The sequence below is a fragment of the Anguilla anguilla genome, chromosome 18 (genome assembly GCF_013347855.1).
Source record: "Anguilla anguilla isolate fAngAng1 chromosome 18, fAngAng1.pri, whole genome shotgun sequence".
Lineage (NCBI taxonomy): Eukaryota > Metazoa > Chordata > Actinopteri > Anguilliformes > Anguillidae > Anguilla > Anguilla anguilla.
The window spans coordinates 4,892,371-4,918,533 of NC_049218.1; the positions used below are offsets into that span (position 1 = coordinate 4,892,371).

Here is a 26,163-nt window from a genome sequence, read left to right on the forward strand (position 1 = left end):
TCCTCCATACGGGATACTTCATTAGCAATATTATGGTGTACATCCAAGTAGTTAAATAAATGATCTCCACACTGTATAATTCACTCATCTCATTCCCCCCCCCCCCCCCCCCCCCCCGTGAGTTTGGAATAACACGCATTAATAAAATAAATGTGCTCGTTGCCAAATACAAAGGAGGGTGGATTGTGGGTTTGTTTCGCTTCACCGTATATACATTAAATCTCTCTCTCTCTCTCTCCCTCTCTCTCCCTCTCCCTCTCTCCCTCCCCCTCTCCCTCTCTCACAGATGTCAATGAGTGCTTGGACCAGGCCATCTGTCCCTCTGGGATGTGCACCAACACCCATGGATCATACGAATGCGAGCCTTGCCCCGAGGGCTTCGAAGGCAAGGGCGGCCAGTGTGTCGGTATGTGAAGAGCCCTAAAACCCGACCCCCCACCCCCACCCCCCCGCCTCACCTCCATTTTCCCCTGCCTCAGTTCATCCTCCACTTCACAATTCACACCAGGAGAGAGGGCTTGGCTCCGTGTTCCTGTTTCCTTTTCCAAATCTCTGGGAGTCGAATTAAAAGAATAACAGAGAATGAAATACGACGTATATCTTTTTTTCCCCCCTCCACTGCTCTCAGTTGATGTTGAGAAGACGAACGGAGGCTGATTCTTTAAGGAGGGGAAAAAAGAGAATGAACATCAAACCCTTGGTGCTCCGCTCGATCGCGGTCGCGTGCCGCGGCTCTGTGTGTGTGTGTGAGTGTGTGTGTGTGTGTGTGTGTGTATCTGTGTGTGTGTGTGTGTGTGTGTGTGTGTGTGTGAGTGCTGGCGTGTGTGTGAGTGAGTTAGGGTGTGTGTGTGTGTGTGTGTGTGTTTGAGTGAGTAACTGTGTATGTGTGTGAGTGCTGGTGTGTGTGTGAGTGAGTGAGAGGGTTAGTGTGTGTGTGACTCAGACAGGACAGCTTGTGCAAGCCAGGAGTGCTGCAGTGTCTCTGTAGACCTCCCTGTCATAATCACGCTCTGTGGCTCACCACGGCACCATACTACCATGGCTCTGTGTGTGTGTGTGTGTGTTTGAGTGAGTAACTGTGTATATGTGTAGACCTCCCTGTCATAATCATGGCTCATGGCTCATGACTCTGCGGCTCTGAGTGAGTGTACTCACCGAAGTGAGTATGAACTTTTGAGTATTTTCCATAAATACAATTGAAGGCGAAACCTCCTTTGGCATATTTATTTTTGACCCCGCAGCAGGTTAATCGTTTTGACAAATCCAGTTCAGATAGCGAAGCGGCTGTTGTGTGAAAGCGTTCTCTCCTTCTGAAACGAGCCACCACCCGCCCCTTCACTTAACCGGCTGGCGGCCGGTGGGTCGGGGCTCTGATTTAGACAAATCCCCCTTACGAAGGGAGTGGGATCGGGCCGAGACTGCGAGCACTCGAGCAGTTCCGCAATCAGGAGCTTCTATTTCGCAGCCGCTGGAGATGAAACTCATTCCGTCAGAGCGCAGAGAACACGCGTCTGCTGGGAATTCTTTTTTCTTTCTTCTGAAAAAAAAAAAAGCGCTTGTTTCTGCTCCATAGATCCGGGAGGTGGGGTGGGGGCGGGGGGGGACGGGACGGGGGGAAGGAGGCCCATCTCTGTTTCTGGATATCACGCCAGCTTTTAATTAGTTCATTAACCAAAATTGTTTACTTTTTTTTCAGCTACCGTTATTTATAAGCTTGTGAATTGCAGATGGAGACTCGTTCTCGTGTCCTTACATAAATCATTTTTTTGTTGTATTACTATGTGTATGAATGAACCAGCATTGATGCACATAGTTTATTTTCGCCAAGTGAGCTAGGGTAATTGGTGGAAACAAAAATCTGCATGCACCCCGACCTACGTGGTTTCCTCCCTTGCTATAGCCTTACTCACACCACCCCAGACACAGTTACTGCATTGCATTAGCAGAGTGTGGCAATAGCAATACTGTACATTCAGAGTCCATATTTATAGCTGGAGTTACATAACTGCTCTGCTCTGCTAGCAGTATAGTTCCTGGGAGGGAAAAAAAAGAATAATTTGGTCTGCAGTTGATCTCTCTCTCCCCTTTTCCAGTTGGACCACAAAATTGTTCTGACATTTAAATTAACACAAAAGTTTAATGTCGTTAATTATGTATGCGTATAATTAATAATGAACGTATAATTCAGATGTGTTCAATATTGAATAAGCTGCAATTTGGTCGCTCCTGTTATATTCCTTAGTTAAAACACCGTGTCAGTGCCACTCCCTGGTATTGAGAAAACCAGCTTAGATCACTGGGTAGAGGGGTTGGTCTTCCCCAGGGTATCACAGTTAAATTGTGGGGCCTGTCAGTCCAGCACAATAGGCTTCACAAAAAAACAATCTCAGCTCCCTGGAATCATGAGCTACAGCAGCACCGAAGAGAGACCTGGCACCAGAATTACACAGGCAGCGGTCCCAACAAAGTTGCTTCAATCCGAATATTTCATTCAACTGGCTTTAATTGAATTTAATGTCAGGGCGACCTTAAAGACTAATGATTTTATGTCCTGCCTATGTTTTGCAACCCTTTTACTGCATATATCCTTGAGGCTTTTACTATAACAAATTGAGTAAAGTACATAGTGAAGCGCTGTACTCAAGTTTGTCAAAAGGGGTCAGAGGTCATTGAAATGCCTCTCAGATCCCAGTACTTTCACCACTCACTTCTTGACGCCGCTGGCAACATTAAAGTTTTGTAAGAAGAGCTTTATCTGTAAAGGTCTGCATATATATTGTTCTTTTCATCTGATGATTTTGAAGCCCTTTACACTGAAGGGAGGATAGCCAACCTCAGGCACCAGTGTGTAATGCTCACTGGAGTGATGCTCAGAGTCAGTAGCCATTTTGTGCCAGAACGCTTCCCACACATTCGCTGGAGAGGGAGGGAATAACCGAAACAGTTGAACCGCGTGCTGTTAGGTGGCCTGGTTGAGGGCCAATTTGGGAGTTTTTTTTTTCCCCCAGGACAACTAGTGTATATTTAGGAGTAAGTACCAGAGTCCTGTGTGAGATTAGAAATGGAAACCTACTCAGGTCCCATAGCCACCATCCCGGACTGCTGCTCTCAATGCCAGTACCCCCCCCCCAATCCCCCCCTCCCCCCCAGCACCTCTATATTATCTTTTCCAGATGTGGTGGGGAAGACACGTTCTCTGTTGAAATGTCAGGTGATTGTACCCACCGGGTTAGCCATATGGTTCGCGGTGTTAAAAGCAGCAGCTTGTGGTTGAGCCGCGGAGTGTTTGTACACGAGCCGGAACACACACCGCATCATTCTGGGTGAGCGCTTATGAATGAAGGCAGACTGGAGATAATTAGGCTACGTGACTAATGATCCAGTCCAGGTACGGTATACCTCTGCAGCGCAGAGCACAGGCATCCACAGACGCCCGAATCAAACCGCCTCAAATACAGCCTCAGGGCTGCATGAGCAAGCCTGTTATTTCTTATTGGTGGAGAGCGGTTGTGTTTATTTCTTGTGTACCTTTACTTGTTTTGATTGTTGATGTTGAATTGAGTGGATATTTTTTTACAGTGTTCTTGTCTTCTCCGTGAATAACACAGGTGACCAAATGTCCAGAAATGTTAATGATACATTTAAAAATATGTATGTGAATATTTGCACAAATGTGTGTGCGTGTGTGCGTGTGTGTGTGTGCGTGCGCGTGTGTGTGTGTACGTGCGTGCGTGCGTGCGTGCAGCATATAACAGTGAGAAAAACAGGTTCTTCTTACCGGTTTGCTGGAGGCATTCTGCAAATATGTACTGTATTTTTAATGGACAGGAAAAAAAATGTATTTCAGAATACTCAAAAAAATATTGCTTTTCCCTCTCCGAGCCGAAAAACTGAATTCCCCCCCCCCCCACCCCTTTTTTTTCGTTTCTGGCGCAGACGTGGACGAGTGCCTCGACCCCGCGGCGTGCGCCAACGGCGAGTGCTCCAACTTCGAGGGGTACTTCGCCTGCGCGTGTCACCGCGGCTACCAGCTCGGCGCGGATGGCCGATCGTGCGCAGGTAACGTCTTCCTGCTGTATTTACCGACTTTTTCCGGTACGACGTCGCGTTTACGATCGCCCGTTAATCCGAGACCCGCCGCTGCTGCCAGGGCCCCCCCCCCCCTAAAAGAGCACCGGGGCCGATGTGTGTGTGGATGGATTTTAAATTAGGGATTTTTTTTATAAGGCCATTTTGTCCATTGAAATCACCACTGTAGGCTCTGGCTGGGAAATCAAACCGTGAAAGAGAGTAACTTTGCAGAAAATCCAAAGAATGTCAACAGGCATAAAACGGTATAAGGGATGAAATAGTAATAAGTTTTTACCCGCCTGTCACTCTTTTTTTAAATGAATATATATGATGTGGTTCATAATTACTTAAAAAAAATTTTCTTGGTTCAGCAGAAAACTGCAATTTTTATGAACTTCAAGCTCCAAGTTCCTGGTATGCCAGAACAGAATAACTTGGTTGAGACAGTCACCTTTGCATGCTTATGAATCATTCAGGCTGGCCCAGCAGGGTTCCACCTTTTTTACAGGTACGGGGGCTGGTTTGCCAAGCATATGGGAATCCTGATAAATAAGTGATGGTATTTCAATATCTAATAATGGCTGCTTTTCTGGAATAAAACCCGAAAAAATAGAAAGATTTTAATCCTGCCATGTCTGTGTCCATACTGCATGTCCTTGAATGTATTTTGTTTTCGGGAAAGTCACAGGAAAAAGTCATAAAAACAAAAAAGTTATCTTCTTGAAAATTCTTGATAAATTGCCTCAACCTCAAGCACACTATGTGCACCTTTCTTGCTAACTCACCAGCCTGACGTCAGACTATCAAGTCAAGCAATTTTTGATAGCTGACATTGCTAACAAATTGGCATGCTCAATGGCTTCTACAGTATAATATGCCCTCTGTCAGCAGTCATTGCTGACCAGTAGTCGCTGCCAGAAGCATCAAAGCATTTTGCAATGACTTAAAACAAAATAACGGTTAAACTATTTAAAATATTATATAAAAATATTTATCCTAGTGCCAGCTGCACTTTGAACATTATGCAGAACAAACAGACTGACAGAATGCCGTATTTAAAAAATTACTGATAAAAACAAGAATCATTTCACTGACAGTTGCATGCAGAATGCTGAGTGAATTCAAGGAAAACAGGCACACTATGCTAAATGCTTGTTTGAAGAGAGAGTTTATCAGCAGTCATTATATGTGCAGGGAGAGAATTCCACAGAGAGGGGGCGCTACAGAGCAAACTGCCCTGTCGTCCGTGGAGCGCGTGGAAGCGGATGGGACAGCTAGGGTGCAGAGTTTGGAGGATCTTGGGTAGCGGTCAGGGGTCTACTTGAGGAGAAGTTTCCTGATGTAATTCGGAGAACAGTTATAGAGGCTTTATAAGACTGTAATAAGGCTTTGAAGTGATTGTCATTGGTAGTTATTGGGGAGCCTGTGGGGCTTGTAGAGTATGTGTGTGGTATGGTCTCTGTGTGAGGTATGGATGAGGACATTCTGAATCATCTTCAGCTGTGTCAGGAGCCTAATCCATGCACTAATTTCTCAGTGTCTGTGACAGAGAGAGATGGCAGGACACAAGCCTAAGTGTGTGTGTGTGCGCACGCGCATGCGTGTGTGTGTGGAGGGTGGGGGGGGGGGGTTGTGTGTGGTGGGGGAGTGCCTGTGTGCATGTGCACGCACCTCAATGACGACGTTGGAGTCAGTTTTGACAACCAGGTTTCTGGCAGCAGAAGCTGGGGAGATTAGGTCTTCACTCAAGGACGAGGTCAACGGGTCCATTTTCTTCAACGTGCCCTTTGAACCAGTGCGTAAAAGCCCAGCCCCGTAAAAATAAACAGAACTTCATCCAGCAACTGATGCCATGTAAATGGTCAGCTGACATGGAGCAGTAGTGACATCACCCTTTTATCTCATGCATATTTGTCATTGGCACACGTAAAGTGTGGTGTTTGCCTGCTTGTGACGACGCACAGTTCAGCTCAGCTTTTCCAATTTGATGACGAACACTCAAATCAGTGCCTCTTTGTGGAAGAGAATGCCGATTTCTGTGAGCGGAGGCACATTGTGTTCCCAGATATTGTGAAATCACGGTGAGACGCAAATCCTTTCGGAATGCATTGGTGGGGTCGTGCTAACTGAAGTGATTTAATCGGCATGTGATGATGTTTTGCACAAGGAATCGGTGACCTCGGGGCTGTACGCTGAGTTTTTTAAAATAGTTTCCAAGCAGCGTAAACAGATGGTCCAGGAATGACCGAAACACCAGGCTAAATCAGCCATGGTCATCATGGATGGGCCCGTGCTTCACCACTCTCTCCACTGACTTTCAGACACAATGCCATGGCATTACATTGCAGGCATTTAGCAGACGCTCTTATCCAGAGAGGCTTACACAACTTTTTACACAGCATTTACATTGCATATAATCCATTTATACAGTTGGATATGTACTGAAGCAATGCAGGTGAAGTACCTTGCTCAAGGGTACAACAGCAGTGCCCTACCCGGGAATCGAAACTGCGACCTTTCGGTTACAAGCCCAGTTCCTTACCCACTGTGCTACACTGCCGCCCCATTACACAACATGCAGGTGTAATCCGTACAACAACCTTCATGTACCAGCAGAAAGTGCAATGTGTTAGCAGTAATTTATAATTTGATAAAACTATAAAAAATAAGTAATCCTTTAAAAAAATCTTCACGGCGAAGCAGTGGTGACCAAACAGTGCCAATGTTCCCTCCCTAAAAGAACTGTTTGTTATTTCTGCATGGCTATACAGATACCAAATGGTATTTTTGTTAAACGTTTTATTTGTAGTGATTTTGCATACATAATAAGACCAGACAGACAAGACATTCTTAAACTAGGTGGACCAAATGGTATTTTTAAAGTAGTCTTTCTTAAAAAACAAAAAAAAAAACTATTTTCCAGATACCAAGTGGTATTTTGAAAGCATTTTTTCTTCTGAAAATGTACGTTCCTTTCTCAGGGTAGCCAACTTCCCTGGGAATTTGACAGATACTGCGAGAAATGAGCCTGGAAAATCCTGTATTCACTCCCATCAAAAAATCCCATCAAAGTGTCATGGAAACTATAAATCTGATTTGAGTTGGAAAACGAGCCCTGTATTAGTGTTAAAGTGATATATGGCTTTATGGGTTATTTGGTATTACTTTTTGTTTTATTGTATGTTTTATATTGGCCCAGATAGGTTTTTTTTTTCTTGTCAGATAAAGGATATTTTAAAAGATTACTGTAAATAAATAAGCCTCTGCTAACCTACTAGCTTTACAATGGCTGCTAGAGGGGAATTCAGGGGTTTGTGGTCTAAAGCAAAGAACTGCCCTTCAGCTAACTTAAAAGTAGCTTGTACAGTGATGTTGTGTTTGCAGACATCTATGAGCAAATTATTTACTGATTATTCAAAATTATTATCATAAATAGTAATTTTTATATTTTGCTGGTGCGTATTTCTTTGAATGCAATGCTCTCAGGTTGCATGAGCTGTAGGAAATAATTCCAACTGAAAATAAAATTAAATGTGATTTATTGAACAATAATCAGGTAATATACTGTACATGCCTGCAACCTCTGGAGGCATAACACTGCTGTTATAAAGCCCTACTTCCTTTAAATCCTTCAGTGATTACCACAAATGCCTTCTACATTCCATAAAATGGCTGCTTCACCTCAGCTCCTTCACCAAGAGACTAGCCTCTAATCATATTTAAATTAAGGTGGAAGCAGTGTTCAGGTTGAAAGCACTGTAGTGGGAACTAATTAGAATTTTTTAATATAAAAATGTATTTCATGGGCAAATGATTACATGTAATCCTGGACCATAAATATGTAAAACTTTGGATTATTTGAAAAAGATGTTATGGAATAGCTTTCCTGTTTTGTTTACTGTAGAGAGGCCAAGTACCAATACAAATGTACAGACTACACACATCATGCATGTAGTCAAACTGAATTAAATGTCATAATATTGACTAAATATGACAGCCCAGTTTTACAGCTCAGAACTGCACCTTTGCTAGAAGGGAATACACTTTCAGTATGTCGACCAGTTGTAGCCCAAATAAAATTCAAGTCTCTGGCCTTAGCCTGTCATCTAGGAGCTGCACCCTCTTACCGAGAAATTTATGATCAAACCTTACACTCCCGCTGGATTACTCCACTCCATGTCCTCAGGTCACCTTGCTGAAACTTTCTTGTTCTCTGTTTGTTCTAATTTCGTTATTTTGGTGGAGGTCACACAGTGTTTTTAAGTTTATATCTCCAGCACTTACTTGAGAGACATTTCCCACTGTGAGTATAGCCTATGGGTAGGTCATACGTAATAAGTGTCGGATTGCCCGCATCTATAGCTTTCTGAGTAAAACTCTTTTTAAATGGGCTAATGAACAACAGCACATGCACATTTGTTCTGATGAAGGCTTGGTAAATGGTAAATGGACTGCATTTATATAGCGCTTTTATCCAAAGCGCTTTACAATTGATGCCCCTCATTCGCCAGAGCAGTTAGAAGTTAGGGGTTAGGTGTCTTGCTCAAGGACACTTCGACATGCCCAGGGCGGGGTTTGAACGCGGCAACCTTCCGACTGCCAGCCAATCGGTCTTACCTCCTGAGCTATATCGCCCCGATAGCCGGCTTGCTATAGCCGATGTGTTAACACTGTTGCCGGATAAAAGCTTTTATCGTAGAGCATTATATCAAGTTTCACACCTTACTGAACCTTCCCTAAAGCTTCCCTCCGCTTGGTTCTACTCCTGTGTACTCATGCGCTTGGTTCTACTCCTGTGTACTCATGCACTTGGTTCTACTCCTGTGTACTCATGCACTTGGTTCTACTCCTGTGTACTCATGCGCTTGGTTCTACTCCTGTGTACTCATGCGCTTGGTCTACTCCTGTGTACTCATGCACTTGGTTCTACTCCTGTGTACTCATGCGCTTGGTCTACTCCTGTGTACTCATGCACTTGGTTTTGGTGTTTTTGGCACAGATGTGGATGAATGCTGGGATGAGAGAATATGCTCCAGGGGTCACTGTCAGAACACAGAGGGGTCCTTCATCTGCAGCTGTGGGCCGGGCTTCAAGGTCTCACTGGCCGGGGACCAGTGTGATGGTAAGTGTCCTCCGTGTGTCTGTACACACACACGCACACACACACACACACACACGCACACCTAGGCTTGTGTCCTGCCATCCCTTAGTGCATGCATTTATCACATCTCATTGAGACACATCTATGTGTGTGTGTGTGTGTGTGTGTGGTTAATTGCACACAACAAAAAAACAATATAGCATTATTCTGTTACCATAGTACTTCAGCAAAGACAAATGCCCAATTTGAATTAAAAAAACAGGCAATTGTCTTTACAAACTAATGAAATCAGTGTCCAGCTTTCCTTTTGAAATAGTTTTGTTAATGTCGTCATTAGAAAGCCACTTTTTGTCTTCCCTATTCTTTACCGGCCGAGTGTAATCCTTTAATTTTTAAATTGTACAATCTGCTCCAGGTATTTTTTCAAATAGGTTTCTGACTAGTTTTAAACCCTAATCAGAATATTAATGATATTTCTACAATGCATCCCTCCAAACATGGAAAATGTATTGCTGTTTTTTAAGGGCCACTATTTCATAAGTTTTTCTGACGTAGGTGCGTGAGGTGGGGGGGTATATACACGTGTGGGGGAGAGGTGCATGATGGGGAGGGGGTAGGCGCATGGTGGGTTGGCTCATGGGGGGGGGGGGGGGTGGGTATGCGCGTGAGGGGGGTGAGGATAGGCACGTAGGCGTGTGAGTGGGGGGTATGCGTGTGAGGGGGGTGAGGATAGGCACGTAGGCGTGTGAGTGGGGGGTATGCGTGTGAGGGGGGTGAGGATAGGCACGTAGGCGTGTGAGTAGGGGGTAGCCGTGTCAGCAGGGTGCCACCGCTGCTGCATTAAACAGCTGCTGCTGTCGCCGCTTTCGCAGATGTGGACGAGTGCCAGGAGCTGGTGGAGCCCTGCGGCAGCGTGGGGCAGTGTGTCAACAACATGGGGTCCTACCACTGCAGCTGCCCCCAGGGCTACCAGCAGGTCAATGGCACCAGCTGCCAAGGTGAGATCTCGCTAGCGCGGGTACTCGTGCACGAACACACACACACACACACACACACACACAGTAACAGGCAAACGTGCACATACTGTAAATGCATACCCAGACGCTCACACGCGCACACACACACACACACACACACACACACACACTCACTCAGACACACATACTCATTCACGCACGAACACACACAAACAGTGACAGGCGAACGTGTACACACACACGCAAACATACTGTAAATGTACACTTGGTGACACACAGCTAGAGGTACACATGTATGCATGTATGCATGCAAGCATAGAAACTCCATGCTGCATGTGTGCCTGTATCTACACATACAAAAGCCTGCACTCATGCAACTATGAACATAAATACCATAAAAACCCAAACACTCACATGCATGCACGCACTCACACGCAGACACACTCGCACACACTCGCACACTCACACACACACACACACGCACACACACACACACCCCTCTCCTGCACCTGTTTGGGGAGCTGCAGCCTGCCCGTTGGGGGGGGGGGGGGGGGGGGGAGGGGGGAGGGGGGGGTGTGTGACTGAAATCAGGCCAGGGGGGGTTGTTGACAGGCCGGTCAAGGCCTGCAAGGCTTCCAAAGGCACCCCCCCCACCCCCGTGGCGATGGAGGCTGACGTCAGGTCTGGTCTGCGGCCTCTCTGTTCCTCTGCCCCCCCCCCCCCCCCCCCCCCCCCCCGCAGATGTTGACGAGTGTCTGGACGACCCCGAGCTGTGCGGCCCCCACGGGGAGTGTCTGAACACCGAGGGCTCCTTCCAGTGCGACTGCGGGCCGGGCTTCACCGCCAACCAGGACACGCGCACCTGCGAGGGTAAGCCTGCCGCCCCCCCGCCCCCCCCCTCCATGTACCCCCCGACCCCCCCACACACCCCCCCACACCCCCCCTCACGGGTTCCCCCTCCGTCTCCGTAACAGTCAGACACCTCCACCTCCACCTTACCCCGCTGTCAGCCTCTGGCTACCTAATCCCATTCAGACCTAGCGCTGAACAACAAGGCAAATCCATGTTCCCCGACAGCGTTTTCAATCACCCCCCCCCCCCCCCCCCCCCCCCGAAAACCCCTGTTCTGCGGTCGCTATGTTATTCCTCCCAGCGGGGGCTCGCAGGCAGGCGGTTACCGAACCCTTCGCCCCTTTCCCCCCCGTGTCGTGTTTCCGGCGAGGCCCAGGCCGTCTGTGAAAGAGCTTCTCGGGCCCGGGCTCTGAGCCGACGCCCATCGCAGGTGATCCTAAAGCGTGGCGTCGGTTTGGGGAGAGAGGATGTCGGGGTTTTTTTTGGGGTTTTTTTAGTCGTCGCAGAATGAACATAAGGTGACGACGTCTATGCCTGCCATGCTTTGATTTGATTGGCCCGTTTGGCGTACGCTACCGTGTCTCAGGTTCAGAGGTGCAGATGGAGCAGTTAGGGTGGGGCTATGACCTTCTGACACCGGAGGGGTACTGAGGGACCCTGGTGCTACTTCGTTATACTGCCTAGGCACAAAGGAAATTTAGAGCAGTACAAGAGGTGAGAATATCGGCCTAACAGGATCTAAGGCCTGTCTCCTGCCATTTGTCTTTTTTTGCCCCTTGTAGGGCCGATCTCACTTAAAGTTAGGAAGTTAACTGAACTTTTAACTTGTGTTTTAAAGACATTTTGGTGCATTTGGGACAGGGGAAGTGCTGATTTGCGAAAATGTGGACTCGTGGAGAGCAGCTAGTCTCTGTTTGGAGGAAAAAGAAAAAAAAAGAACGCCCCAAACCCTTTATCGCCACCCCCTCTCACCTGGTCTCCCAGGTGACTGCAGTTCCACAGAGCTCACCTGAGGCACACCTGCCATCATCGCTGCTCCTTCCCCTATCGTACCTCAGCGTTGCCTTTGGAAGGACAGGTTTGATTACTTCTGCAAATTACTTCTGCAAAATGCCCATCCCTGCAGCGGGGGGGAGGTCTGTGAGCTGTTTAAAATGCCTGTCCCTGCAGCGGGGGGGAGGTCTGTGAGCTGTTTTTAAATGCCTGTCCCTGCAGCGGGGGGGAAGGTCTGTGAGCTGTTTAAAATGCCTGTCCCTGCAGCGGGGGGGGAGGTCTGTGAGCTGTTTAAAATGCCTGTCCCTGCAGCGGGGAGGAGGTCTGTGAGCTGTTTAAAATGCCTGCCCCTGCAGCGGGGGGGGGGGGGGCGGGAGGTCTGTGAGCTGTTTAAAATGCCTGCCCCTGCAGCGGGGGGGAGGTCTGTGAGCTGTTTAAAATGCCTGTCCCTGCAGCGGGGGGGAGGTCTGTGAGCTGTTTAAAATGCCCATCCCTGCAGCGGGGAGGAGGTCTGTGAGCTGTTTTAAATGCCTGTCCCTGCAGCGGGGGGGAGGTCTGTGAGCTGTTTTAAAATGCCTGTCCCTGCAGCGGGGGGGAGGTCTGTGAGCTGTTTTTAAATGCCTGTCCCTGCAGCAGGGGGGAGGTCTGTGAGCTCTTTAAAATGCCTGTCCCTGCAGCGGGGAGGTCTGTGAGCTGTTTTTAAATGCTTGTCTCTCCAGCGGTGAGGTCTGTGAGCGGAGCTGGTTGTCTAGACGAAGGGGAATGTTTTGTACAGCCCTCCGCCTCGCTCACGCTCTCTCTGTGGGACGGCTGGACCGGGTGGGAGCCAGAACGCTATGTGCGTCTGCGTCCGGCCCAGACTGTACATAACAGAGTCTGCAGTGTGTGTGTGTGTGTGTGTGTGTGTACCTGTGCGTGTGTGTGTGTGTGTGTGTGTGTGCGTCTGCTCTGGCCCAGACTGTACATAACAGAGTCTGCAGTGTCTGTGTGTGTGTGTGTGTGTACCTGTGCGTGTGTGTGTGTGTGTGTCTGCTCCGGCCCAGACTGTACATAACAGAGTCTGCAGTGTGTGTGTGTCTGTGTGTGTGCGTGTGTGTACCTGTGCGTGTGTGTGTGTGTGTCTGCTCCAGCCCAGACTGTACATAACAGAGTCTGCAGTGTGTGTGTGTGTGTGTGCGTGCGTGTCTGTCTGTGTGACTGTGTGTGTGTGTATGTGTGTGCGCATGTGCGTGTGTGTATGGATGCGTGTGTGTATGACTGTTTGACAACATATGACTCATCGTGAGGAGACTTTAGTTTGTTTTTGTTGCATTTTGGTGCTTTCAGTTTGCTTCTTGCCTCCTGGTATCCAGGCTAAAGGCGGTAGTGTGAGACTCTGCCCTCAGTCCCATACGCACAGCCCTGTTTTTACCCAAGTCTGTAAAGTGCGGTCTGTGGTCCCCGCTGTGTTTCACAGCCCAGAATGGATTTAACAGGTGAGTGAAAGGAGACACATTAACGTCGCTTAAGGAGAAAGGCGAGAGTCTCCCAGCTGGAGCGTGGAAAAACAACCAAGAGAGACGGAACGGGGGTGGGGGGAGGGGGGCAGGACAGGGGGGCAACAGCATTTCTGTCAGGACGGTGGAAACCGCCTTCTAGTTCCACATCTTAGCTGTCGGCCACCGGGGAGCTAACCAGAACCACCTGTGATCAGAGGGAAAGGCCCCAAAATCAGCTGTGGGACAGCCCCCTAAAACACCTAAATCAGCTGCAGGACAGACCCCCTAAAACACCAAAATCAGCTGCAGGACAGACCCCCTAAAACACCAAAATCAGCTGCAGGACAGACCCCCTAAAACACCAAAATCAGCTGCAGGACAGACCCCGTAAAACACCAAAATCAGCTGCAGGACAGACCCCGTAAAACACCAAAATCAGCTGCAGGACAGACCCCGTAAAACACCTCAGCTCCTCGGGTTGGGTGGCCTGTTTGCTTTGGGCTCCAGAACCACCGCTCGGACCTAACAGGGACTAGACTGGAAAGGAATCAGAGGAGAGGCCCTCCCCCAAATCAGCCAAAAGTACCCCCCCCCCCTCCCCCCAGGCACACAGCTTGTCCTCCCATTACACGCTGAAACAGAGGTTAGAGGGGTGCAAATTTCACAGCTGGGTTTTAGGCCCTAGTTCTATTCTGTTCAGAGTTCTGTTCCACCAAATACTACAAAATCACGTTCATATTATTCTTTAGAAGTTGATGGAATTTGTTGAATTATTGAATTTTTTTGGTCACGTCTATCACTTATAATATTACCATTTGTATATTCACGTCACATCAACTTCAAGACCATTGTTCTAACTGGCACTTGAAATTAATGAAACGCTGTATTTTGTGATTTGTAATACGTCACTTCGGCGTTGAAATGTCATCCGTCTGTCTGCATTCACGTCCACTTATCAAAAATCGCTTAAAATATGAATTTACAACTATCAATTTCATGAGTTTCATACAGTTTCTGGAGAGAATCAGAAGTTGACAAAGGTGTTCAGTTCAGCAGAGGCAACAAGACGGCACACCAGGACACAAGGATACCTCTGTGTTGAACAAAACCAAGGCTGCACGTGAGGTTGCGTGTATTCACTGGACCCTGGAACTCCCTCCCTCCCTCCCTACCTACATTTCCAACCACAAATGACAACACATCTGCATTTCCCAGCGAGAAACTAGGACATTTTGTTTTGTAATCCACCGCTCTTTCTTCAGTATCATTTGCACAAATTGGTCCAGATTTTTTCTCTCCCTGTCTCACACTGCCCTCCTCTCTCTCTTCCTCTGCCTGTGGTACGTAACGAAAATAAAAGAGTGCCCTTGTTTATTGGGAGGGATGCAAATCTGAAGTTCGGTTTTCAAGAGTTTCCCAAAAGGAACGCGGTGAGGAAGTGGCGAGAAGTGCTGGAAGATGAAGTCCGGAGTGAAGTGGGTTATGAAATACTGCCCTGTGAAAGTGCCCAGCGGTGCGTCTCCTTCTGTTAACAGCCTGTGGCAGCCTGGAATACTGCGCCTTTCTGCTCTCCAACTGCCAACCGTCAACTGCCAACTGCCAACTTCCAACTGTCAACTGCCAACTTCCCACTGCCGTATGCTGGAGCCTGCTGCCCAGGAACCTTCCAAACCTGGAATGTTAACGGATAAAACTCCGCAAGTTAACGCAGAAACAGGCTCGTCTCGTAAAAAATGTGTCCAAGTTCAGATTCGCAGACTAGCTAATAGCAGGATAATGTTGGCCGTGTTTGGCCGATTCAAATGAAGTGGAGGGCTTGTGGGTGGCCGTTCGCATTAGTTGCTGTCATCTGCAGAGGTGAGAAGGAGGAAGGTGTAGAGGGCTAATTTGCACCCAGAGAGGGCTGCCCTGCCGTAATCCCGGGGGGGTGGGGGGGGGAGGCTAAATTACACTCATAGATTACAAATGGGCCTCTCTGCCTTTTTGGGGGTGCCGCATTTTTGTATTCCTGAGAGTAAGTACTGATGTTCTCCACTACCGTACATGGCTCTGGATTACAATGTCTGCCAAGTGATTGTAATGTAATGCAAAAGTCTGTTTCTGATTAGCTGTGGTCCGCAGCTGCAGTCTACATCTCCACATCTGACGTACATGTCTGTGCTTCCCCCAGACCCCCCCCCCCCCCCCCCCATAACATCCCCTTCACAACCAAGCTGAAGTTCCTAGAAAGACGATGAGCTCACTCCATCCCTATGCGATTAAGGACTCTTGCTGTTAATTGGCCGTGTGAATTATGGGTGCGTCTGAGAGTGTGTGTGCGTGTGCGTGTGTACGCGCTTGTGGTCGTCTCTCGTAATAACTGCAAATTCCTGAGGAGTGTGTTCACAAGTAACCACCCCTAAGAAACATCTGTAAAGCCCAGTGCTTTCCCTGTGGGTTCTCAGTGCTCATTTCATTACATGTTGAAGCATGTGTTCCATTCCCCAATTACATAAGCCCTTACCACAGCACTCAATCCGAAGCATGTAATTGTGACATGAAGCCCCTGGAAAAAGAAAGAAAAAAAAAAAGGCAATGACGTGACACTTACGATATTCATGTGGCGACTGGGTACTTAGTGCTGCTGCTTCTCTTGCTTAGAAATGCGCACCCAAATTAATTGTCCAAAATAAGCTCGCTTCCTCTCGCTGGAAAAAACAGGGCAAAAAAAAAAACCTGAAACGGCACCAAAAGAAACGATTCTCGTCTGTGCTCTCCTTCCAAAAATCACAGAGAGCTGTCCACATGCCACTTTCTGTCCTCAGAAAGAGAGAGAGAGAGAGTCCAGCGGCTCAAACAGGTGTCTGTCTCTTGCAGATGTGGATGAGTGTTTGGAGGGGACCGGGTGTCTGTCTCTTGCAGATGTGGATGAGTGTTTGGAGGGGATCGGGTGTCTGTCTCTTGCAGATGTGGATGAGTGTTAGGAGGGGATCGGGTGTCTGTCTCTTGCAGATGTGGATGAGTGTTTGGAGGGGATCGGGTGTCTGTCTCTTGCAGATGTGGATGAGTGTTAGGAGGGGATTGGGTGTCTGTCTCTTGCAGATGTGGATGAGTGTTTGGAGGGGATCGGGTGTCTGTCTCTTGCAGATGTGGATGAGTGTTTGGAGGGGATCGGGTGTCTGTCTCTTGCAGATGTGGATGAGTGTTTGGAGGGGATTGGGTGTCTGTCTCTTGCAGAAGTGGACGAGTGTTTGGAGGGGACCGGGTGTCACGGTGGCTCCTGCGTGAACACGAGGGGCTCGTACCGATGCCGGTGCGATAGGGGCTACCGCCTGCATGCCGATAGCGACACCTGCCTGGGTGACACGTCACGGGCCCGCCCCTCTGCGGCGTGTCCCATCATGCCTTGCGTTGTCGCCATCAAAGCAAGAGCACGGCTTTCGATCCGTTGGGTCTTGCGTACTGATTCTTGCGTACTGAGAAGCTTCTTCCTGTCGGCTTCCTGTTGACATGCTGAGGTCCTGAGAGCCGACAGTTTGTCTGTCAAGTCCTCCCCTGCAGTTCACTGGCTGTTCAAAGATCCCCTTTCCGCTTTCCTGATATTCCACATGAATAAGAAAACTTGTTCTTTTTCTTAAACAAAGTCAGTGCATTTTTCTTTTAAAATGTTTGATGTATTCTTGCAGAATTCCATTTATTTTAGGAGTGTCACACTGTTATGCACCTACTTTTGACATGGTGCATTGTTTTGGGGGATGTGCAGCCATTGATTTTAGTCATTCATGTTCCACAGTTACAGCACGAAAGTAAGGTTTCACACTTCAATTCCGTCATGTCTTGCTTGTGACACATACAGCGAGCACCACACTTTGACCCGCCATAATTACACTCATGGTTAAGGTTCATTGCCCCCACCCCCCACCCCCCATCATGATCTCCACTGGCACCCCTTCAGCCTGAACACCCTTGCATTGTTGTGACCCCCCGTGACCCCCCGTGACCCCCTGCCCCCCCCCCCCCCCCATCATGATCTCCAGTGGAACCCATTCAGCCTGACCCCCCTTGCATTGTTGTGACCCCCCATGACCCCCTGCCCCCCCCCCCCCCCCGCCATGTAGCGTGAGCTCTGAGGCCTGTGCTCTTGCGCAGATGTTGATGAGTGCGCACTGCTGGGCCAGAGCATATGTGGGGCGTGGCGCTGCGAAAACACCCCGGGGTCCTACAAGTGCGTGGTCAACTGCCCCCCCGGCCACGCCCTGGGACCCAACGGCTTTTGTGCGGGTGAGTCCCCCCCCCCCCCCGATGGGCCGCCCTCCGTGGAGAACATTCTTTCCTTCATTCCATCCTTCATTTTCCATGCCCATTTCTGGCTGGCCATCGATGCTGGGGTCAGTTCCTATGCTTGAGGGGGTTGTAGGTTTTTTTTTCTTCTTTCTTGGATTCGAAAGCTCCATCTTGAAAAGGGTACCGGTGGTATGGGGGAAGTATAAAGTTCTCTATCTGTAATCATTGGCCTGGATTCAAGTGAGGGGACTGGTAGGGACTGGATATGAGGAATTCACCCCAGCTCTGCTCTCAGTACATACTTGCAAAACACCTGTAGCCAAAAACTACTAATACTGTGTGCGTGAAACGTCACCGCCATCCATTGCTGTGTGGTCACCATCTCTCCATCTCTTGCAGTTGAGCTTATTTCATGCTTGAAGGTGCTCAGCTAGCTTGACTTTCGCGGTCCACCTTGGGGTTCCAGTAGGGCAAACTGAAAGCTTGAGCCTGGTTAACCCCTTTTTCAGCAGGCAAAACCGTTCCAATCTGTCACCCCCAGCGTTCAGGACCACAGCCTGGTGTCCCAAGCCTCAACCTGGGACATGAATATCGCCCCCTGTTGAGGTGTTGAGGTGTTGCGGGTGCACTGAAAAACTTGTGCACTCTCGGGTCTTGCGGCTAACTCCACTTCTTAAAACTGGTCTTCGGATGAGACGGCAGTTGCTGTTGGATTTGATGTTACTCTCTTGCTACCTTCCGCAAGTTTCTTTTTCTGCCTGCTGGTGTGCGATGGGTCTGCTTCTGCACACGTTCCATAAATGTGCACTGAATGCGCAGTGTGCAGACGGGTTTAGTGTGACATGCTTAATAACAGACATTCCCGTTGTAAACATTATTAGACATTCCCAATTGAAATGATTCCTTAAAAAAAAAACATGCACGTGGAAACGAGGCACTAGCGTATCCTACCAAGGTCAAGTGTGTTGATGCTTCTCGCCCTTACAGTAAAGTATCATTTGGGGTGTTTCACTGTGCGTGTGCCTGTCGACACGCCGTGTTGTGTGCTGACCTGATTGGCTGCTTAATCGCAGGGGGCGAGCCCTCACTCATTGTGATGTCACACAAGGAGTGGGGGGGAGAGGGAGGGGCCTGGCCTCCCTCACTAATGTTTCTTCCCATGTGCTGACCTCTGATTGGCTCATTAATCCCAGGGGGCGGGCCCTCACTCATTGTGATGTCACACAAGGAGTGAGGGGGGGAGGGGCCTGGCCTCCCTCACTAATGTTTCTTCCCATGTGCTGACCTCTGATTGGCTCATTAATCCCAGGGGGCGGGCCCTCGCTCATTGTGATGTCACACAAGGTGTGGGGTGGGGGGAGAGGGAGGGGCCTGGCCGCCCTCGCTGACGTCTCTTCCTCTCCGTGTCGTTCGCAGACGTGGACGAGTGCGCGCTCAACAGCACGGCGTGCGGCCCGCACGGCTTCTGCGAGAACGCCATCGGCTCGTTCCGCTGCGCGTGCGACCGCGGCTTCCAGGAGTCCCCGGACGGGCTCGGCTGCGTGGGTGAGTCAGCGCCTCGGTTACGCCATGCCCGTCGCCACATTTTGGGGAGGGGGGGGGGCGGGGGTAAGGAGTAGGTGGGGGTGAGGACCAGTACTGACTGACACCAGTACCAGAACAGGAGACTACATTTGATGAGATTCTTCTGTAATAACCACAATAACAACAGCGTCATGTAATAAATCCACACAGGTGTAGCATGTAAAAAACATAATTATGGGTCTGTTCTTTGTGGAAAGTCACACACTTGAAGTGGTCGATTGCAGCCTTCTCTACTTTTCCTTTTTTAAGAATGGGGGCATGGGTTTCGGTGTGTAGCAACCCATGGATTGTGCTCGCATGTTCACCTGTGCATTTGAAACGAGCGTCAATTACTCTCACACCTGTGAATTTATATACAGTATGTTGACCAGCTTGCTGGTTCTAAAGGTGCTTTACCAGTGAAACATTTGACCATCCCTGTGTATTTTTACTTCTATTTAGTTTAGTATAAATCATTTAGTGTATTTGGTCTTTATTTTGGTTTAATTTAGTGCTGTTTAGTTTTAGTGCTCTCAAATAAAATAGAATACATTTCCAAATGACCATAGAGCAAATGAACGAAACAGCACACGCGCACACACCTACACACACACACACACACACTCAGGTCTTCTTCAGAGAAACTTGACAGCCATGTGCCACACAGGCTTCTTTTAAAGCACACATTGGCTTTGCCTTCACAGCCCAAAAGCAGCTGTGCCACACCCATAACAGAGGACCTATTTTAAGCGTAGTTATACCACAGCATGTTCGTGTCAGAGGTTATTAAGCTTTATATTATATCATACGCCGCTGTAAATAGGGTAAGTGTAGGAAAGCTTGCAATGCACAGTGCATACATTTATCAGCTAAGATTGTCAGAGGAAAACACAAGACTGCATTTAACACTGGAAGAGCCTCTGACAGCAGACTGTCTGTGCGTGTATTAATAGTTTAATAGCGTTCATACCCCTTGCCATTATTTATCGGTTAATGTGTCTGAGGAATTGTGCGTGTAAGGGTGTTTTTAAGCAGTGCTGTTTAGTGTGTTTCCTCATCCTTAAAAGCAACCAGCTGTTACAAAAATCTTATCACTGGGCTTAGAACATGTGGTGTCATAATCTTTATTAAATATAACTCATCCACGGGTGCAGGTGAATCCGTGAATCAGTGTGAATGTGTGCTTGTTCCTCTGAGCTAGCATACTTTGTGTCCTTCATGTTATTAACACCCAATATTCTTGATTTGTCATTTGGAAGGCTGTTCAGATATTGTCAACATTAAGTACACATACAAATAATATCATAACTTTTTATGATATTTTAAAATTTCTAAATGTACACAATATAGTTATTTGTGCTGAGAAATGTGTTTCATAAAATATATGAAATATATTAAATCGTGCCACTTTTGTCTCATTGGGATACATCTATTATCAACGGAATGTTTTTTTAAGCACAATATTATGTACCATATGTGCAAATATATTGCTCAATAAATAGGGTCTGGTCTTCAGTATATTGCACATATATTCATTGCATAAGGATTGGCAGACAACCCCCAGTTGGGACTTACGGGGTACCAGCTAATCTGTCACGCTCTAAAAACATGCTCTGGCTCAGTGCACCAGATAGCACCCCCCCCCCCCCCACCCCACCCCACCCTGTACCCCCCATCCAAAATGAAAAAAAACCTGTTATAGGGAAGAAAAAAAATAAAACTAGCCATGCCAGGACTTTGATTGATGCAACCGTTTGTGTTCATTCGATTTGAGGTGCGCATGCTGGTAATGTTTTAAACATGTTCCCCTGGTGTCTGCCCCGAGTCCTTGGCCGAGCAATTTGGGGGGGGGGTGGGGGGGTTCTGGCGCCGAGACTGCAGAGTGGAATACACCCCCCCCCCCCCCCCTCACTTAGTGGAGTACACAACCAACCCCCCTCCCCTCAGTGGAGTACACCAGTATTAGATCTGTGAGTCCCCCCCCACCCCCCCCCCCCCCGCTGCCTCTGCTGCTAATCCGCTCTGTAGAGATAGATTCAAATACGTATGGCCCAGAAACAGGAGCTACCGTGGATTTTCCCTCTTAATGCACCGATGTGAATGACCTCCAGGGTTTTCCTGTGTGTGTGTGTGTGTGTGCGTTGTCTGTCAGTGGAATATCAGTGAAGTACAAAAAGAAATGGAAATCCTGGACCTGTGATTGATTGAAAAAGTCGAATGCAGAATGTGTGGAGTTACCGGAGCATATCTTACTGATAAGTTGTATTAACATTATACAGCCTCCTGTCTTTGCTTCCTAACGCCATTGCTGAGTTGACTCCTCACCCTGCCAGTGTGGGGGGGAAGAGTCTATCAGAAAGGAAATTGCTTGTGTTCTTGTGTCTCTTACACAACGCAGGGGCATTAGCCGGCTAATCATCTGTAGCCTTTTTCTTTTTTTTTTGCCGCCTGGCTAAGGCAGCTGTCGGCAATACGCGGGGTCTCCGCTTCCCCTTCCAGCAGGAAACCGCTGCGCTGACAAGGCTGTCAGATTACAGCGCCATTTACGGAGCAAGAAACAACAACAGGAAATGGCCTGTCTTTCCTCCCGTCTTCTGAGCGGGGGGAAAAAAAAAACTGATGTCTTCCTCCTTTCTCCACTGCTTTATTTTTCCAACAGCGTCTCACTCGTCCTTTCTGGAGAGAGAGAGAACCCAAACAACAACGTGATCGTGTGATCAAGTTTAATTAAACGCACATTTTTTTGTGGGCGATTTTGGGGGGCGGGTTGGATGGATGGGGGGGGGGGGGGTTGGTGGTTGAGGGGGAAGTGTGGGGGTGGTGAGAGGGGCAACAAAAAAGCCAACGGGTTCGTGTTTTTGGACAGGCCTGAAGAACTGGGGCGTGTTTGCTCCAGCGGTTTCCCAAACCGGGCCTGTGAAGTTCCCGTCTTTCCCCAATTTCCTCCGACAGGACGGCCTGTCAGGGCACTGAGAGTGGGCTGCCACAGGCAGCCACAACCGGAGCTGATAGAACGTTTCCTCGAACCCACAGCCCCTGCCCCCGCCCCCAACTCCCTGCTGCTCGGCAACCGCTGTTAGGCCCCGCCCAGTTCCGTGCAGCCAGCTGCCTTCCGTCCTTCACCAGCTCGTATGGTCCACAGCTGGGTGTTGCCACTCCCCCACCCCCACCCCGCCACACACACATATGCACACAAACACTCATACACACATGCGCGCACACACTCACACACGGGCACCCACAAGCACACGCATGTGCACACACACACACACACAAGCACATGCACGTACAGACACACTCACACACATACACCCACTCAGATTCACACACACACACACACACACACACACACTCATATTCTCACACACACACACAAGCGCGGGCACACGCATGTGCACACACACTCACACACATACACACATTCAGATTCACAAACACATATACACACACTCACATTCACACACACACACTCACACATACGCTCGCACACGCATGTGCACACACACTCACACGTGCACACACATGCTCACACTTTTTCCCCACACACAACTGGCTTTTGTCTGGTTGTCTGACACACACACAGGCTTATGCCTTGGATCTGACAGTGTACTTCAGTGGCAGATCATTTATTATATTTTTATGAAATTGTTTTCCGTCCAGTGATTTTTGCATTGATAAGTGCAGTCTGTTAAGAGTGGCTGTGTGTGTCTCTGTTCTTCTCTGTCCTGAGTGAATCCCTGCCATGTAGAAAAGAGCCTTCAGGCCATCCAGAAATTAAAAAGTCTAATTAGGCAGTTTAGTGGTCGTTTAGATCGTATCTCTGATCCTCATGTCTGTGCAGTCTTAGGATTTATACCCCACTGTGAAGGGGTCCCTTTGTGTGTGGGTGTAAGAATATTAAAAAATCAGTGCTTTATGTTTCAATCTATTTGAGCCATTTCTCTTTCTGGTATGGATTTCAGAGGATTATATGACAAATTGTGCTATTCGTGTTATGCCTCAAAAATAATTTCTGCCGGCCGCAATGAATATGTGGGTATTCTTGATGAACTCTCTGTTCATTTTCAAATGTTCTCAGAAGGATTTTTAATGTGACGGGGTCTGAGATGTGTGGTGCAGTGCGTGGTGCTTTGTGTGTGTTTTGTGTGTGTGTGTATGTCCCGCACAGTTGGGGGTCCAGCCCCCCGCCGTGGCACTTGCATGCTGTATCGTCGAGACGAGGCTCCCCTGTGCGTGATACAAAACCGAAGCCCAGTTTGGGGTTTTAATGTCAGAAATGAATTATAGATTTCTCAGCAGCCTCCTGAAAGAGGATATTTTTAGTGTGTTTGTTTCAGACGTCGTGTGCCCGGATTGTTTACGGTTCTGTCAAACTGTGAGGGAACTTGTGTCGGAAATGTGTCATGTTCATCATCGTGAACAAATCGCGTTGGCCAGGCACGGCACAGTACAGTATTAACAATTTTATGGCGTGCTTTAAATCAGTGGATGCATTTCTGGTGCAAAATGGCTGCCTTGCATCACCCAGGTGGGTGCCATTAATTAGTTGTGGTTGAGCAGCACCCCCACCACCCCCCACCACCACCACCTGCCCTGTAAAATGCTTTGAGATTATGAAAGGCTGTATAAAATATCAAATTATTATTAGCAATTTTATTATTGTTATTGTGTGTGACCATAGTGAAAATGCTATTCCTGGTCAGTCTCATTGAAAAGGGCCTGCAATAAGGTTCATTCCACCGTAAAGGTGTGTTTCTTGGTTTTCTTTGTGAGTGACCAATGCATTATACGCTTGAAAAAAATCATCCTAGGCGCACTAAATTATTTTCATATTCCCTTTGTCAAACTTTCTCTCTCTTTTTTTGACCATTTTTATATGCGGTCTGTCATCAGTGTTGTCAAATGATTGGCAATTTCTTTCCCAAATAAAATAGAATAAATAAAAAAAAACTCACCCAGAAGCTTCTGAAATGTACTTCAGGTCTATGAATATAAATTGGACAGGAGAGGGTGCAAATTTCTCCCATGACTGCCCCGTGAAATACGCCCCGCTCTGCAGCCATGGCGACACTGAACGTGCTTCGCCTTGTGCGACACAATTTATTTTGTCGCATTTCTTGACTTTTCTCCTTTTTTTTTTTTTTTAATTATTATTTTTTTGGTGACCCCCGAAACAGCCTTGCGCTCCCACGTTGTCTTGTCGACTTGGTTCTGTCACACTCAAGGTTTCGTGGACGGATCACCCTTACGCCATCTGTGAACCGCAAACCAAGAGTATCTATAGAGATGCTTTATGGCCCAATTCACAAGATAAAGGCCAAAATAACTCTGAAATATGGGCCTGTCATCTGTGCCTGTCTGAAAAGGTGGAAGGCTTATAGGTGGGCAATCGCCAAAACCCGCCTTCCTCATGAATATTAAATGACCGGATTGGGTGAAGCACGATGATTTGTCCCCTGATTTTAAAGGGGGTTGGGTTATGTGTAAATCAGAGCGGTGCTTTCCCTGCAGCCAGCTCCGCCCTGTTTCAGCTTTTCTCTTTTACGCATGGAACCGAAGGCCTCGTTCGAAACGTACTACAAAAAATTCATAGAGTCTCTTTTAGGTATTTTGCAGGGGTCCTCAATCTTATCTTGAAAGGGCGTGGTGTGGATCAGGTGGGTAACTGCTTGGTTGAAACAAAAGTCTGTATCCACACCAACCCTTTTCTGGATAAGATTGAGGGACCCTAGGTATATTGGATACACACAAACACACAAACAAACACACCCACACTCACATGCACACGCACACACACACACATACACACACACACACATATCACAATCAATCATGAATTGCATGAAGGTAAGTAGATACAGATGTGCACATGAATATATCAATGAAAGCAGTGGAAAGTGGGCCTTATCAGTTGCCTCAGAGGTGGACGTATGTGTAGTGTAGTTGTTTTTTGGTATATATCCAGCTGTATAAATGGATGCAATGCAAATGCTATGTAAAAGTTGTGTAAGTAGCTAAATGCCTGTAATGTAATGTAATGTAATGTAATGCCGTGTAGTGCTGTAATAGTGTTCACTGTGCTGAGCACTGATGGTGCTGTGCTGGTTTTCCCCACCCTGCTCCTGCTCCCTCTCCCTCTCCCTCTCCCGCTCCCGCTCCCGCTCCCCCTCCCCCTCCCGCAGACGTGAACGAGTGCGAGCTCCTGAGCGGCGTGTGTGGCGAGGCGCTCTGCGACAACGTGGAGGGGGCCTTCATGTGCGTGTGCCCCAAGGAGAACCAGGAGTACAACCAGATGACCGCCAAGTGCAGCCCCTCCCCGACAGGTGAGTCCTCCCACCTCCTGCCCTCTCCACCTACCATAGGCCCCTCCCACATGGGTGACTCCTCCCACCACAGGCCCCACCCCCATAGGTGACTCCTCCCACCGCCTCCCCCACCACAGGTCCCTCCCACACAGGTGACTCCTCCCACCGCCTCCCCCACCACAGGCCCCTCCCACACAGGTGACTCCTCCCACCGCCTCCCCCAGCACAGGCCCCTCCCACACAGGGAGGAGCTCTGTGCCTGGTTTATTAGTACCCTCTCATTTTATTATATATTATGAAAATTTCTAGCATTTTGCTGCCCTCTCATTTCTAACTCCTTGACAGGCACCGCAGGCACACTTAGGAATTTAAATGCTGCTGGGGTGAGGTGAATTGTTAGAGATGAGAGGGAACGCGCTTCCTTCATTTTCATGCGCAAACGTCAGTTAGCAACTCAAAATGGCGGCTGCTCACCTGGATTGAACCGCGTCCCTCAGGGCCGAATTAGGCACTCTCATGCAGATTTATACACAGCTGTCAGGTCCTGCCTTTTCCTTGTT

General features: G+C 48.2%; 1 protein-coding gene across 1 annotated transcript in view; it reads left to right on the forward strand.

The window, feature by feature from the left end:
- ltbp1 (latent transforming growth factor beta binding protein 1) overlaps positions 1–26,163 on the forward strand; it is a 111,894-nt gene that overhangs the window by 66,612 nt on the left and 19,119 nt on the right. Inside the window, exons 15-22 of the mRNA XM_035400914.1 lie at positions 287–406; positions 3,937–4,059; positions 9,071–9,193; positions 10,045–10,170; positions 10,891–11,019; positions 17,601–17,732; positions 19,152–19,280; positions 25,481–25,621. Coding sequence (XP_035256805.1) covers positions 287–406; positions 3,937–4,059; positions 9,071–9,193; positions 10,045–10,170; positions 10,891–11,019; positions 17,601–17,732; positions 19,152–19,280; positions 25,481–25,621 — 1,023 coding nt within the window. The remainder of the gene's footprint in view (positions 1–286; positions 407–3,936; positions 4,060–9,070; positions 9,194–10,044; positions 10,171–10,890; positions 11,020–17,600; positions 17,733–19,151; positions 19,281–25,480; positions 25,622–26,163) is intronic.